Genomic DNA, 15,492 nt, shown 5'->3' on the forward strand with positions numbered 1-15,492 from the left:
AAAATGGCAGCAGACAAAACCAGAATTCCTTTCATGGAAAATCCTTGGACTTTCAACAATCAACTGCCATGAACATGCTGATAACAAAGATCAGTATTTCCACTGCACTAAAGCACAAATATTATCTGGAGGGCAAAGATGCAGATGAATGCACAAATATAATAAATTTTGGGAATAGAGAAGACAAAAGCACAGCTTTTGAAATCCTTTTCACTTAAGAGGCCACGTGGCAAGGAGCTTTTTTAACCTCTTTGATCTGTGCTTTTTTAACCTCTTTGATAAAAGATGAGGAACTGTGGCTGCAGCCACTGCTGCCAAATATCTTCCAGGAATTCCCTGGTGCCAGCAGGAAGAGGTAATTCTGTCCAGCACTGATGGTCTGGAATGGAAATAAATAGCCCAAATCTATGACCCCACCTCTTCCTCCTGATGCCACAGCTTTGGACTTGAGACATCAATCTTGTTCTAAGGGGAATTTGCCAGTTAACAAACATGAAAATCCAACTAGAAGCACATGAAATTATTTCTGGGACCAGCATCCCCATGAGGATCTTGAGAGAGATAGTGTTAAAAGCCTTATTAAAGTCCTTTCTATCCTTCCTGGGGACAAATTCCTTAATAAACTGAAGGAAATGAAAACCACCAAGGCTTTTTCCCAATGATCCTGTGATCATCCAACCACTTACAAGAAATGAAGTCTGAACTTTCTCTGGTTGGAATTCACCTGCCACATTCTGATTCTCTGATTTTGGGGTCTGAATAGCTTTTTTATGGATTTTGACTCAAACCCCAGCTGCTCCTGTTGGTTTTATATCTGTGAGATGAATTCAATCTGCATTGTTAGGCAGTGGGTCATGCTATGAGCAGGAGTCCTGGACTCACTCTGGGTATTTGAAATTTGTTTCAGAGCCTGTGATTTTACTCTTCCCCAAAGGCTCAAGTCCTTTCCCTCCTGGATTGTCCTCTCCTGCCATTAAATCCCCCTTTTTCCTGGATTTATCCTATCTCTTCCACCTCTAATTTTAATTCCTTTTCCTTCTGGATTGTCCTTTTCTGATAATAAGTCTCCCTTTTTTTCTGGACTTCTCCTTTTTCCTCCACCTCCAATTTTCCTTCAAGTTGTCTTAAAGTCCAGGAAATTTGGGAATTTAATTTCAGGAGCCTGTATCTTTAACACAGACAAGGTGTCATTTGCAGTGCAGGTTTTGGGAAATCACACCCTTCACACTGAAAACAAGGCAGTGGGGATTTAGGAAAACTCAGATTCCTTTCTAGACTTTTCCACAAGATACTGTAATGTAATAAAATAATAGAATCACAGATGCTTTGGGATGGAAAGGATCTTAAAGCTCATCTCATCCCAACCATTCCATGTGCATGGGCAAGAATTCCTCACCAGCATTTTAAGGAGTTTTTCCTGCTTGTCAAAACAGGAGGAGCTGCTTGTGAGAGATCTCCAGAGGTCACTTAGTCCAACACAACAAGCTTTATCCAACAGCCGTGAAATTTAAATCGGGCTTTAGATCCAGGGTTTATCACCTTATGAATTTATTAAATAAAAACAGAAGCCTGTAAGAGTTCACTGATACCCACGACAGAAAGCTCTGTTGGGAAATAATTACATTTTATCAGTATTCAGGAGGGCTAGTACAGTACAACCAAACAAATTCCTCCAAACTTTCCCATCTTTTCCAGCAGGAAGAATAGGTCCATCCTAAAAAACAACCTTCTTAAAGCAATTCTTTTGTAACTTAAAACCAAGCAAGTGACAGAGGTGTCACACACCCTGCAAACTGCTCGCATTAATATAATTAATTTATCCTGTTTCCATTTTAGGGAAGATCCAAGGGCCAATGATATTTGAGCTCATAATTCTTATCCCCATTTTCCATCTTATTTCCTTCCCTGTGGCTACCTCTCCTTGATAGCAACACGTTCATGCTGGAGTTTTCACACAGTGCTGATCAATGACACCAAAATATCCAACAATAAATGAATTATGAGGTTGGGTGAAAGAATCTGGCTATAAATAAAACCCCACATGAATAAAAACTTCTGTCAAGGGATGTCTTTCCTCTCCAGGACCCCATCAGCTCAACAGCTTTTTATTTAACCCCAGGCTGCTTTCTTAGTGTCTGCAACAAACTGCTGGGGACTGTCTTCCCCTGCCCAAGGCTGTGAACACACCTGAATATCAATACATTGATCCCTTTCCTAAGTTTCATTCCATCTTTTTTACCTCCCATGCCCCTGGGATTGATTAAAGTGCAGTGTACAGTGCAGACCATCCTGATGCCATCTCCTGCTGCTTTAGACTGCAAGAAAGTGCCTGAATTTCACAGTGGAGTTTCCAGCTGAAGCTTTTGGATCCCTGGGGGCCCTTTGTGGAGACTTGCACGCAGCAACTGTGCTCCTGCCTTGCTGGGGGATCCCCAGGATCAGAGGGGAAGCAGCAGCAGGGAATCCAACCCACCTCTGACTGCCCCAATTTAGAGAACGCAGTGTGAAATAAAAGGATTGGAAACACATCTGCTCCACTGGCAGCATTATCCTGTCTGGCTTTTGTTCTTTTAATCTTCAGGAGGCTCCTGGAATGCCCACAGGCAGCACTCTTGTGCCAGTGCCTCCTGCAGCTCCAACTGGCAGCAGAGCTGACAGCACTTCCAAGTGTGGATATTGCCTGCCTGCATGGAATAAATGCTCCAAACCCTCCCTCTCCCACAGGAAACCTCTCCCTGCCTTCTTGCTACATCTCCTTGGGAAAGCACCCCCCAAATATTATCAAAGTCCTTATGGGAATCCCTTTGAAAGTCCAACTTTCCCATGGAAAGCAAAGCAGAGCATGGAAATCTCTGGTCTGTGGCAGGAGCTCTGTCTGGGAGTGTTCAGATTGATTTACACCCCAAACTGCTTAAAATCCCCACCCCTGGAAGTGTCCAGGGCCGGCCTGGACAGGGCTTGGAGCAAGCTGGCATGGTGGAAGGTGTCCCTGCTCATGGCAGGGCTGGAATGGGATGAAATTTAAGATCCCTCTCAACCCGAACCACTCTGGAATTCTGACAATGAGCCCAGGCACCCAATCCTGAGACCAAACCTCCTAAGTCAAAAATCTTGAGGGATCAAAGTGGTTGAGCATATTTTCCATGGCCTACCTACCAGGTTCTCTGCTCCCATGAGCAGCAGGGACAGATCTTAGGTTTTAAGGTAAAAATATCTTGCTAATTTTTTTTTTCCCTAGGTAAAATGGGAAGGTGGCATTCCAAAGGGAAAGGGACAAAACAAAATCTGTTTTTTTTTTATTTAAAATCCTCTGTATGACTCCTTGCTCTGGCAGATTTTAGGTTTCTGTTTGAAATGAGTAAAAAGTTTTCTGAAAAGCAGCTTTGTTAATCAATGGGCTAATTCTTGGTAGAGAAAACACACAGCACTATAGGGATTTCTTCTTCTACCAGCCTATTTCCACCTAAAATAGCCCTTTATGTACATTTTATCTACAATAAAGCTTCCATACAAAATTTATTCCCATTAACACCTCTCCCATACCCGCTGTGGTTTTATCCACAGTGAAGCACAACACACCAAAACCTATTTCAGTTTTTAAGGAATATCCTCAAACAACACAGCTACACCCAAACTCTCATCACCATTATTTCAATAACCTCACTGGAGCCAGAAAAAAATTCCAAATGCCCCAATTTCTCTTTTCTATACCACAGAATGGCATTTCCAATGGATATTCCTGTATCAATTTGCAGTTGTGAACATGAGATAGGAGAAATACACCCAGTATTTGGGCTATACAGAAAAAGCTTTCTCCATCCAGGGATAAACAGGACAGGAAATGACAGAAGCAGTTTCTGTCACTCCAAGTAGGAATAAATTATCCCAAGACCACAATAAATATTTTCATTTCCACACAGCTTAGAAATTGCACTAATTTAGAAGCCAGGGAGCTTCTTGTGGCAATTATTTGTTGTATTTTACAGTTCTGTCACAGCTAAAAATAGAAGCAAACTTGTGTTTGAGAAGATGATTGAGCCTTGAGGGCCCCCAGCAAAGCACAAAATGGATTTGAGGGATATTTGGGACTGATTTGAAATGTTCCACCTGTGCCTTTTAGGATGCAGAATGAAAAACAACCACACAGGAAGGCAATGACAAAAAGCAGAGCAATAATTTAACCATTTATCAAAACTGACTTAATTGCACTGAGGGATCCTAACTCTGTCCAAGACCAGCTCTGATTTCTTATTAAATAATATAAGGATGGGAAGGAACATGATTATTATGGGTATTTGGGTTCCCATGGTACCCAAAATGTCATGTTTTTCTGAAGCATCTACTTAAGGAGTTGCCATTTTCTTTTGGTATGGTTGCTGCTGGGAAAAAAAAGGCACATTTTCCACCTAAGTTCCTGAAAAATGCTTCCCAATTCTTCTTTTACCTACAGCTCCTGCTGGATCCAACCTTAGTGCAGCAGATATGAGACATTATATTCAACTTCTGGATCAAAAACCCATCTAATTAATATTTTCTTCTTTCCCTTGAGTCAGGAAAAACAAACATTGCCAAAAAAAGTGATGTTTTCCTCAAGAGATTGAATCCTCATCCAGAAGACCCCCATGTGTTATAAAAATTTACAGCTTCAAACCTTCAAATTAACACCATCCCCTATTTTTATGTCAGGTCAGCAATTATTTCACTCAAGGGTTTAACTGATTTTCCCTTTAATGACCTCAAAATTTCCTCTAGGTGTGACAATTTCCTACACCCAGGTGTCACTTGCTCAGCATGTTTGAATTCTATCTCAAAACAAATCTTTTAAAAATGTAGCAGCACTGTTTTGACCCTGTAAAACTCTTACTAGCAAGTTTTACAGGAGAATTTCTCCAAAACAAACTTTTTAATGTACTATTTTTAAGCGACAAAGTGTTTTCAGTATTTAGCACAGAGAAGAAAACAATTCCAATATTTTAAACCCCCAAAACGTGACTTTGTAGCCACATGTGGAGAGTTTGCATTTCAACTGAAGATATTTGGATGGGTTTTTTTCTAAAGCACAATTATTTTGTGCTCCTTCCTCATCGTCTGGACAGCTTGGGTAATAAAATACACAATTTTATTGACTTACCCTTACTTGACCAACAAAAGCATTGGCTTCCTCTTCCTGCACAGAGAGGTTTTTGGGGAGAAACATGTCAAAAACTGGTCCGTTGTCATTGACATCTGTCACCACTATATTGACAGTAGCAGTCGAAGTCTAGGCAGAAAAAGAACATTTTGAAGAAATTATCTTTATTTTACAGCTCTCCAGGTGACAACCCTGCTGTTACTTATTAGATAGAATCACAGGTAAGTAGATAATCAATTTTTAAACATGTTTTTGTGAAAAGAGAAGCGTTTTGAGAGTTTATTTTGAATTTTTAGAAGACAAGCTCAAGACTGACTCATATATTAGAGATGCATGAAAAATATAAGATATCTTTTAATTGTATACAGTATTTTAAGGATTTAAGGAGTATTTGTTGTGAGTGGAGGGAAAAATCTGGAAATATCAAAATTTGCCAGAATGTGAAGAGGAAATTAGTGATTTATCAATCAAAATACATCACAGTGATGATTAACTAAGCTGATTAAGTGGCACAATCATCCTGTATCATCCTTCCCCCACCCCATGCTGATGCTCTATTTTGCAACCCAGTTTTAACATCCTAGGAGATGGGACCAGCAGAATTAACTGTATTTAATATAAAATGCCAACAAAATATGTCTGTGCTACCTATGGAAATTTTCTCTCCCAATCCAAAAGGTGGAGAAGTGTTGGCTTGAGTCACATCCCTTTTCTCTGCTCCCATAGACTGAGAGCTCCAGCCCAAAACCCCACATTGCTGTATTTAATAAATGATTGTGTTCAGTATATTGAATTTTAAATCAATTCATCCAACTCAGTGTCTTAAAGCTTAAATCTTGTGTGTTCTCATGTTTTGCATGAAACTCCTCTGAGGGAAATTTGGGCCCTCCCGGCCAGAGAGCCCTGGAGGGGCTGGAGCGTGGCCAGGGAAGGGAAGGGAGCTGGGGAAGGGGCTGGAGCCCCAGGAGCGGCTGAGGGAGCTGGAAAGGGGCTCAGCCTGGAGAAAAGGAGGCTCAGGGGGGACCTTGTGGCTCTGCACAACTCCTGCCAGGAGGGGACAGCCAAGGGGGGGTCGGGCTCTGCTGCCAGGGAACAGGGACAGGCCAAGGGGAAACGGCCTCAAGCTGTGCCAGGGGAGGCTCAGCTTGGACAGCAGCAGGAATTTCTGCATATAAAGGGTGCTCAAACTTTGGGATAGTTTTAAAAGGGGAGGTGTGGAGCCCCTGGAAGTGTTTAAAAAGTGAGAGAATGTGGCACTTTGCAGTTGTGGTTTAGTTACAAGGTGGTGCCTGGTCACACGTTGGGCTTCATGACCTTGGATGTCGTTTCCAACCATAAAAATGCCATGATTCCACGAAACGTTTATGACAGGACACTCACAGGAACTACACTGTGACGTGACCCCAGAAGAAATCCTTTTGCTTTAGGAAGAACAAACCTGTTTGAAAGTGGTCCCTCACAGGCTTCATAAAGAAACCTGCAACCATCTTCCCTTAACAAAAAACCCAAAACAGCAAAATAAAAAAACAAAGCAAAAAATGAAACCAAACAAAACCCCAAACAAAAAGTCTGAATGGAGACCTGCATCTTCTGGTGCTCTGCTGGTGTCAGAATCAGCTCCTCCCAGCTCCAGATCCAGCTGGGATCCAATGTCCCAAGAGCTCCCAATATCTGCATAAAATAACTCCTCACTACTTAAAACATTCAGAAATCCAGAGGATTTTGAACCAAGACAGCACAAGGTGCTCCCAGGCTGGCAGCTTCTGTTTACTGAGCCCCAGTTATTTGTTGACTGTTTCTGAAAATGCCATTTCCACATTCCTTTTCTAAAAGGAAAAGGCACTTTCTGCCTTCTTGTCCATGCAGAAGCCACTCCAGAACGTTTGCTCTGTTGTGATGCGCACTGAATGTAAATCAGCTTTTCCAAAGGTAACTCAACTCCATGAAATCCAGAGAAATAAACACCCTCACATTTAATAAACTGAGGCAACATGGTGTTAAATAACAGTGGCTTAAGGCAGGAATTCCCATTTAGAAAAGACTTCTTTTCATTCCAGATAATTTTCATGGGCTGTGGTTCATCATCTGCAGCATTTAGTCTCTGTGAGAGGATTTTATAAGGAGAAAGGGAGGAAGGAAAAGAAATGTTTGGGATTGCCCCCCCCCCCCCCAACTCTTGCCTAAGTATTTTCAGTATTTTTCATATTCCTGGGCATTCTTTACTCATCTTAAGCGACCCCCTACCATCAGCCAACACACCCAGGCCAGTGCTCCACTTGTCATATTTAAATTTCCACTTCTGAATTTAAAGGGCAAGATTTTTGCAAAGAAAAATTATTTTGCAAGGGAAAAAAAGAAAACCTTATTGAGATGACAATAGAATTAGTTTGGGAAATTTTATCAAATGCTCCTCTCCCTAAATTTGCAAGCGTTTGTTAAAATAAGATCCCATAAGAAAATCAACACTTCAAATAATCCCTGTTTTTATATGAGTCATAGTTTAGAAAATTATCAAATGTGAATGAATTTAGAAATAACTGTAATAAGACCAATATTTCAAATAATCTTCCTTTTTTATTAATCACAATTTAGCAAATGACCAACAGTAGGTGAAATCACAAGGAGCATTCAAAGCAGACTCTGGGTTAGCAGCAACCCCCTGGGTTCTCTTCCTTAAAATCAGTAACAGACTCTGAAACTGAGAAAGGAAATGGGAATAATTCAAAATCTCCCTATTTCACCCAAATACAGGAAACATTTGTTATCTCACTGCTGTCTCAGCAATGCTCACTTTTACCACGAAGTGGGACTTACCTGTGTGTCTTTAAGAGCAGCACTTCTCTCATTACCATCAGAAAGTGCCATGATCAAAGATTAACCAGAACCAACGTTTTTAGATCCCCATTAGATGGCTCTGAAGATTTGTTGAAGCTCCAACCTCAGATTGATGTGCTGTTCTGAGAAAGCCCTTATTTGACAACCAGAAGGAATTACAGGGGCTTCTCCAGAAGTGCAGCACAGAGCAGGATTGGGAGCAATCATCCTCCCTGCTGGGAATCACGAAAAAGTCACCAGACACTGGATCAGAACATATGGAAAAGTGTGGAGGCCCTGGCAGAGGGTGCCCAGAGAAGCTGGGGCTGCCCCTGGATCCCTGGCAGTGTCCAAGGCCAGGTTGGACACAGCTTGGAGCAACCTGGGACAGTGGAAGGTGCTCCAAGCCTTAAGGTCCTTTCCAACACAAACTGTGATTCCATGAATTTCATGTGACCTTAAAGCCCATCCAGTGCCACTCCTGCAATGGGCAGGGACACCTTCCTCTGTCCCAGGCTGCTCCAAGCCCTGTCCAGCCTGGCCTTGGGCACTGCCAGGGATCCAGGGGCAGCCCCATCTGCTCTGGGCACCCTCTGCCAGGGCCTGCCCACCCTGCCAGGGAACAATTCCTTCCCAAAAATCCCATCCATCCCTGCCCTCTGGCACTGGGAAGTCATTCCTTGTGTCCAGAGCCTTGTAAAGAGTCTCTCTCCATCTTCCCTGGAATGTGAATTCACAAATTTCCTAAAGAATTCTGAAAAGTTGCTGAGGTTTGTAGAGGATGCTAAGAGGCACAGAAACAACAAAAAAAAGGTGTTTACAAATATTTAAATACCCCTAAAATTCTTTAAAGATTTGGTTCCCTAAAATAATGAGATACACATAATTCACAACTGGTTTTCCAGGGATACTTTTCATGCAAATCCAGTACAAGTCCTAAGGATGCCAGGCCCTGATAAATGTTATGGATGATAAATCTGGAGGAAAGCCTTTATAGGGAATATTATCCATGCTAAGCCACACAAGCCCTGAAAGCTTGGGAGGCTCCTAAAGCTTGCTGTAATAAAAGAGCTGCTGTGGGAAGAAAAGCATTCTCTTCAAGAGGAGGAAATTTGTCTGGACAAACTCCTCTCGTGCAAACTCGAATTCACAGATGAGTTGGAATTCGTAAGGATTTCTTATACAAAATACAGAACTTTTGAGGAAAATAACAAGCAGTGTCTCTAACTGGAGATTGAAAAGAAAATAATGTGAGGAGAAGTTCTTTCAAGGAGGAAGATCAAATTATAGATCTGTGTATATTGTTCCCTTTCATATATTTAGGAATATTCCCTCTAGCTTCCTTCTTGCTGGATAACTCATGTGGACTAGAGACAGGAGTAACAGAAACATTTACAGTTCCAAGGAGTAACAGAAAATTTACATCAATTAATGAATTCTCTGTATGCTACTCAAGAAGCAAATCCTTGTTTAAATTACCCTGATTCAGGGCTACCTCTTTGCTCTAAGGAAGGGAATTATTTCAACTGCTGTGGGAGACAGAGGCTCTGAATTATGAATGATCTTCCAAGATGGCCAAAATCCCCAAGATGACTTCCAGGATTAAACACAAAGCCCTGAAATCACAGAATCATGGAATGGTTTGGGTGGGAAGAGACCTTAAAGCCCATCCAGTGCCACTCCTGCAATGGGCAGGGACACCTTCCACTGTCCCAGGCTGCTCCAAGCCCTGTCCAGCCTGGCCTTGGGCACTGCCAGGGATCCAGGGGCAGCCACAGCTGCTCTGGGCACCCTGTGTCAGGGCCTGCCCACCCTCCTGGGGAAGGAGATGAGGCTTCTTTATATTCACCCTAAGGTTCCCACTACTTTTCAAGTGTTGCTTCTTCCCATGACCTTCAAGGAACAGCAGAGTTCTGCATCCAGTTTGATCCCTGCCTTCAGTGCCCAGAGCACAGGGTTCACTCTCAGCTGCCTTTCCAAGGTGATGGCATCTCTGTCTCCACAGGAAATGTGGCCCCTAACCAGTCCTGGGCTCTGCAGGGCTTGAATGATCCCTGTATTTTCCTGAAGTGTTTGTTGCAGAAGGAATGGGCACAGTCAGATTAAAGGGATGGATCTTGGATTCATGACTTTTAAAGAAACCCTCCCAGAGCCAGGTCACCTCTGGTCTTCCCTAGCTGGTGAATCTTGGGATATTCCCTGAACAGCTGGACAGATGACAGTTTCTCCTGGAGTTCCAATGGAGTTTGGTGGCCTGATGGTTGAGTCTTCAAAGACCAAAAAAAAAAAAAAAAAAAAGTAGACTCTGGACCCTGCCAGTAATTTCTGAGTACCTCAAAGCCACCGTGACCACAACAGATCCTGGTGCTCCTTCAGACATGTTCAGACCACAACAGATCCTGGTGCTCCTCCAGACATGTTGGAGCTGGAGGTTGGGAACATCCCCTGCATGACTGATAACTTTCAAGAACACCTAATTCCTAATTCCCAAATGGATTTTTCAACTAGGCACTGAGCTGCTCTGCTTTGCCAGGCAGAAAATCCCATTTCTGCAGTGCTGGATGAGTATTTTTAGGATGAGACATTAGTATTTGGAGGTTGGAATTGCCCTTATTTCACACAAGACAACACAATGGAGCTCCTGCTTCATGTCTCTAAATCAACTGACACACACAATCCAAAAATCAAGAGCACAGAAGGCCTTTTCTTTCTTCTGACAAAAGCCACGTGTATTTATTTGAAACTTCTCCCTCTGAAAGGTGAAGACAGGAATTCTTGCCTTGGGATTGCATCTAAACACACCCCAATTTGTGAACGCAAATTGATCTTAGGATGTGGTTTTTCCTTCACGTGCCACTTTGCCCATCTACAACTAAAAGCTCATTACTTGGGAAATAAAAGCATTTTCCTGCCTGCTAAATTAACGCATCCTTAATTGTTTTTTGTGTCAGATTGTTAATGGTGACAGGTCATGTTTTCCAGGGAAAACCCACAAGCCTGTTAATGCTCCAGGTCATAACTCAGAACAACAATAATTTGGGAAGCACAGCTGAGCATTTTAAACAATCAGGAGCATTCCAGGGAAGAGTAATGGAAAGGTGGCAGCCAGGTCAGTCCATTCCATGGAAAGCCAAGGTGCTGGGTGAGGGCATAAGTGGTTCTGGATTAATTTTGTTAGAATTAGCAGTCCCCCAAAGTCAAATGGTGTCACCATGACTGCCACCACACCACATGAATCAGTTAAATCAGCCTTGGGGCTTAGAAAAGAGAAAACTCAATTACTCTGTGCCACAGCAGTCTTGTCGAACCTCTTCTAGGTTTTTTGCTAATGACATAGAAAAACAAGCAAGAAAAAAATCCAAAGACCTTAAAACACCCCAAAAATTCAGGTGTGTGGGACCACAGACTTTGTAAATGCAAAAATGAGCTCAAAAGACTTCCTTGATGATGATGATGATGGGGGTTTCTCTAAAGAACATCAGGAATCAAAAGGAGAGCCAATACCACGTTGTATCCTTGTACTATTCCAGTGGATTTTAGGGCAGGCACAGAGCTTTGGCCTGCCCTGGGGGCAGCTGTGGAGGAAGGAGGTCCAAGATGAAGAATCCAGGAACTGGAAAGGAAAGAGCGAGATGTCTTCTCCAGTATGAGAGGAAATGACCTGGAGTTGTGCCAGGGGATGTTTAGCTTAGATATTTAAGAAAATATCTTCACCAAAAGCATTGTGAAATACTGGAACAGCTTCTCAGGAAATGGTGGAATCCTCATCCCTGGAAGTATTCAAGACATATGTGGATGTGGCACTCGAGGACACGGTAGTGGTGGAGCTGGTTGATGGTTGGGTTTGATAATCTCAGATGTCTTTTCCCACTTCAAGGATTCTGTGACATTCATAACTATGGGAAAGGCATCCAGAGGAAACGCTGCTCCCCACAAGTGTGAGGCTGGGGCTGCTGAACCCACAAGCTCATGTAGGAGGTATCCTGCTGTCCTCCAAACTCCTGGAGATACCAGAATGGGAAGAAAAATCCATTTTAATGTGTCTCCCTGGGACAAGGAAGATGCTGTCAGGGCTGGGGATGCCTGAGCCTTGCTTAGCTCCATGGAGAAAAACATCCCTGGTTTTATGAGAACAAGAGAGTCATCATGTTGAGACAGAAAGCTTTCAAAGCAGTCTGGGATAAATTTCTTCCTGAAAGCATCAACAATTTCCAAGCATAGCAACCTTTCCCAGCTGAGGTATTCCAGGATTTTATACAGTATTATTTAAAAACTCATGAGCAGAAGTTTTGCCCCTTTGCTTTCGTGTCATAACAGCTAAAAATCATTGATCACACAGAGTTTGGCTGGAAAATACTGTGGATATTGAAATTCTGGAGTGCTGGCCTCAATTTCTGAACCAATATCACTGGGTGAAGCTACAGACACTGAACTTACTCAGGTGAGTATGAACGACCAATACAAACATTCCCATTTTCCCACTCTGTGAGGGCTTTTTGGGCATCTTTATGTTTGAAAGGTATGGATTAAATAACCACATTTAAATTGTCACTGCCTGAGGAATATCAGCTCCTGAGATCCCGTGCAACTGGAACCTAACTGGGGAACCTATGACTGTTGTTCACAAAACCAAGCCACAAAAATGTACAAATGCCAACTATCCATGTTGCAACTGAGGAGGAAAGTTTTCCTGGACTGAGTTTGTGTGGTAAGGTTCTGGTAGTGAGGGGTTATAAGGATATATATAGAGGAGATGCTGGATGCTCCAGTGGTGCCAAGTCCAGGGGATCCAGGATAAACCTGCTACTGACCAAGCAGAGTTGGTGGTGATGCTTCTGGGATAACTGATTTGAGAAGGAAAATTGATATTGTGCAGTTGTAATTGTGTCTAGAGAAGAGTGGAATGAGACCAGGGGAGAGGAGCAGCTCTGCAGATACCCAGGGCAGGGCAGGAAGAGGGGCAGAGGAGCCGAGATTCCGTGGGGAAACCCATGGGGAGGCAGCTGTGCCCCTGCTTCCCATGGAGGCTGCAGAGATCCACTTGCAGCTCCTGCAGGAGCCCACACCAGAGCACGGGGATGCTGAGAGGTGGGAAGCCCATGCTGGGGCAGGGATCCATGGAGAGAGAAGCCCATGCTGGGGCAGGGATCCATGGAGAGAGAAGCCCATGCTGGGGCAGGGATCCATGGAGAGAGAAGCCCATGCTGGAGCAGGTCTGCTGATAGCACTCAAGACCTATGAGGGACCCCCACACTGGAGCCTCTTCCTGAAGGACTGACGCCATGGAAGTGGATCTACACTGGAGTGGTTCATGAAGAGCTGCAGCCCATGGGATGGACTCACACTGGAGCAGCTCAGGGAGAATTGTTTCCCGTGGGATGGACCCCAGGCTGGAGCAGGGGAAGAACTCTGAATCCTCTCCCTGCGGAAGCAGCAGCAGCACAAACAACAAAATCCCCCATTCCCATCTCCCTGTGCCACTGGAGGGGAGGAGGAAGAACCCAGGAAGGAGGGAGGGTGGCGGGAAGACATTCTTAAGATTTTTCTTCCCAATTACCCTGCTCTAATTTTGTGGGTAATAAAATCAATGGATTTCCCCATGCTGTTTTGCCCATGGCAATATATGGTGAGGCATCTCTCCCTGTCCTTATCTCAACTCCTGAGTCTTTCCTTATATTTTTCTTCCCTGTCCAGCTGAGGAGGGCAGGGGTAGAGCAGGATCAAGACACCATATATCATTGAAAAAAAAAAAAAACCACAAAAAAACCCCCAACAAACCTACAACAATAACACCAAAAAAATACTCCACACCAGTGAAGTCCTTTTCCTTTGAATGCCTTTCAAATTAAAAAAAAAAAAACAAACCAAAAAACAAGCAAATACAGGAAATGAAATCCAAAAGCTGACTTTAAGTAGGTTTGACTTTAATAGCTGGTTTCATGTTGGATGGCAAGGGATCAGGTTGGATATGTTACCAGCTAAAATATGTTAATGGGATTTAAATGACATTGTACCTGTCTGGGGAATTAATTTCGGGATTTAAGGCAAACTGCAACAAGGCATCTGGTGACATCACCAGTTTTCTGTAGGCACTAATGGAACTGTTCACAAAAAGCAGAGCTGGATGACAAGCAGCAAGTGAATGAGTTTGGGGAGCAGTGGTTTTGTAATTGTAGAAATATTTTTTTTTTCCTAGAAAGACACTGTTGCTTCCTGATAAAAACTAGTTAAAAAGCAAAATTCCTCCATGAAATGGCACTACTTGGACCAAGGATCTGTGTCCTCAGAAGGCTTTGGCACAGTACCAACCAGGAACTTTGAGTGAGTCCTGACCCTTCTCCAGGAGGAGCCTGTCAAACAGCAGGAGTACACCCAGAAGAGCTGCAAATCAAGGGAATTGTAAAGACACAAGGAAGCCTGGCAAATCAGTCACACCCACTGTTTCCTGGCATGGAAAAGGCCTGGAGATTTAATGGCTTGGTTGAGCTGCCTTGTTTCATCCATTTGTTTGTAAAATGAAAGCCAAGTAGCTTATCCAGCCTTTTTTGTAATCCTGGCAAGCCCACTCTTAACCCTTTCCAGCTGCTGGTACCAGAAGCTTTGGACAACTGAGGCCTATTGCTGGAAAATCTTAAGAAGAAAGGTGCCCCAACCCTGACAGAAAATATGAACTGCAGAAAGCAGCTACAGACAGGTAAGGGACAGTGAGAAAAACCCCAAACCAGGCACAGGGAACACACTCAAGCTATAGAGTGTGTCCACATTTCACCCTGAGAACAATGCACACACACCTGCAGCTGCAAAATTCCAGGGCAAAAAAATCTGGTATGAAATCATAGAGTCATGGAATCAACAAGGCTGGAAAAGATCTCCAAGATTACCAGATCTGCTCTGTGACTGATCCTCATGCCAGAGCACTGAGTGCCATGTCCAGCCCTTCCCTGGACACCTCCAGGGATGGGGGCTCCAAAGCTCCCTGGGCAGCCCCTGCCAATGGGATTGAGGGAGGTGAGGAGATGAGATAACAGGGGGTGGAGTTCTTAAAGTGGATTTTGTTACAACCAGTAACAAGAATTTCAAGAGGTGTCCAACAGCACAGTCCAGGGACAGCTCTAAAAGAGCTCTCCATGTTTTATTTTGGGTGGCTTTTCCAGAGCTGAGCTTCAAACACCATATCACAGCTTGCATACAACTATTTTCTGCTAAGCACTGTGCCACGATTAACAGGATTTCCTTTCAAAACCCCAACTATCACCTTCAGAATGTTGGAATTAATTTGCTGGCCACTTAATCCTGGGGCAAAGCAAATGAATCTCTCTCTAGATGAAAGGAAAAGGAATGAGCTTTTCAGTCCCCTTTTTTTTTTTTACACCCCAGAGAGTACTTCAGGAGCATAACACAGCCTGAACCAACTTGCAAGTCTTTAATTTACATCTTCAGATTTCCCAGCTGAGAGTTTGAGATCAAAACCATTGAACTCACAGATGTGAGAGCAGTTCACTAAGAACAAACCCACAAAAATTGTAACCAGATTTTTCATGGAAAAG

The 15,492-nt window shown here is 43.3% G+C and overlaps 1 protein-coding gene across 16 annotated transcripts in view; it reads right to left on the reverse strand.

Moving 5' to 3' along the window:
- PCDH15 (protocadherin related 15) overlaps positions 1 to 15,492 on the reverse strand; it is a 331,935-nt gene that overhangs the window by 104,913 nt on the left and 211,530 nt on the right. For all 16 annotated transcript variants that reach the window (XM_053984471.1, XM_053984472.1, XM_053984474.1 and 13 more), the window contains one exon: positions 5,132 to 5,260. In XM_053984471.1, coding sequence (XP_053840446.1) covers positions 5,132 to 5,260 — 129 coding nt within the window. The remainder of the gene's footprint in view (positions 1 to 5,131; positions 5,261 to 15,492) is intronic.

This window comes from Vidua macroura, chromosome 8, assembly GCF_024509145.1.
Source record: "Vidua macroura isolate BioBank_ID:100142 chromosome 8, ASM2450914v1, whole genome shotgun sequence".
Taxonomy (NCBI): domain Eukaryota; kingdom Metazoa; phylum Chordata; class Aves; order Passeriformes; family Viduidae; genus Vidua; species Vidua macroura.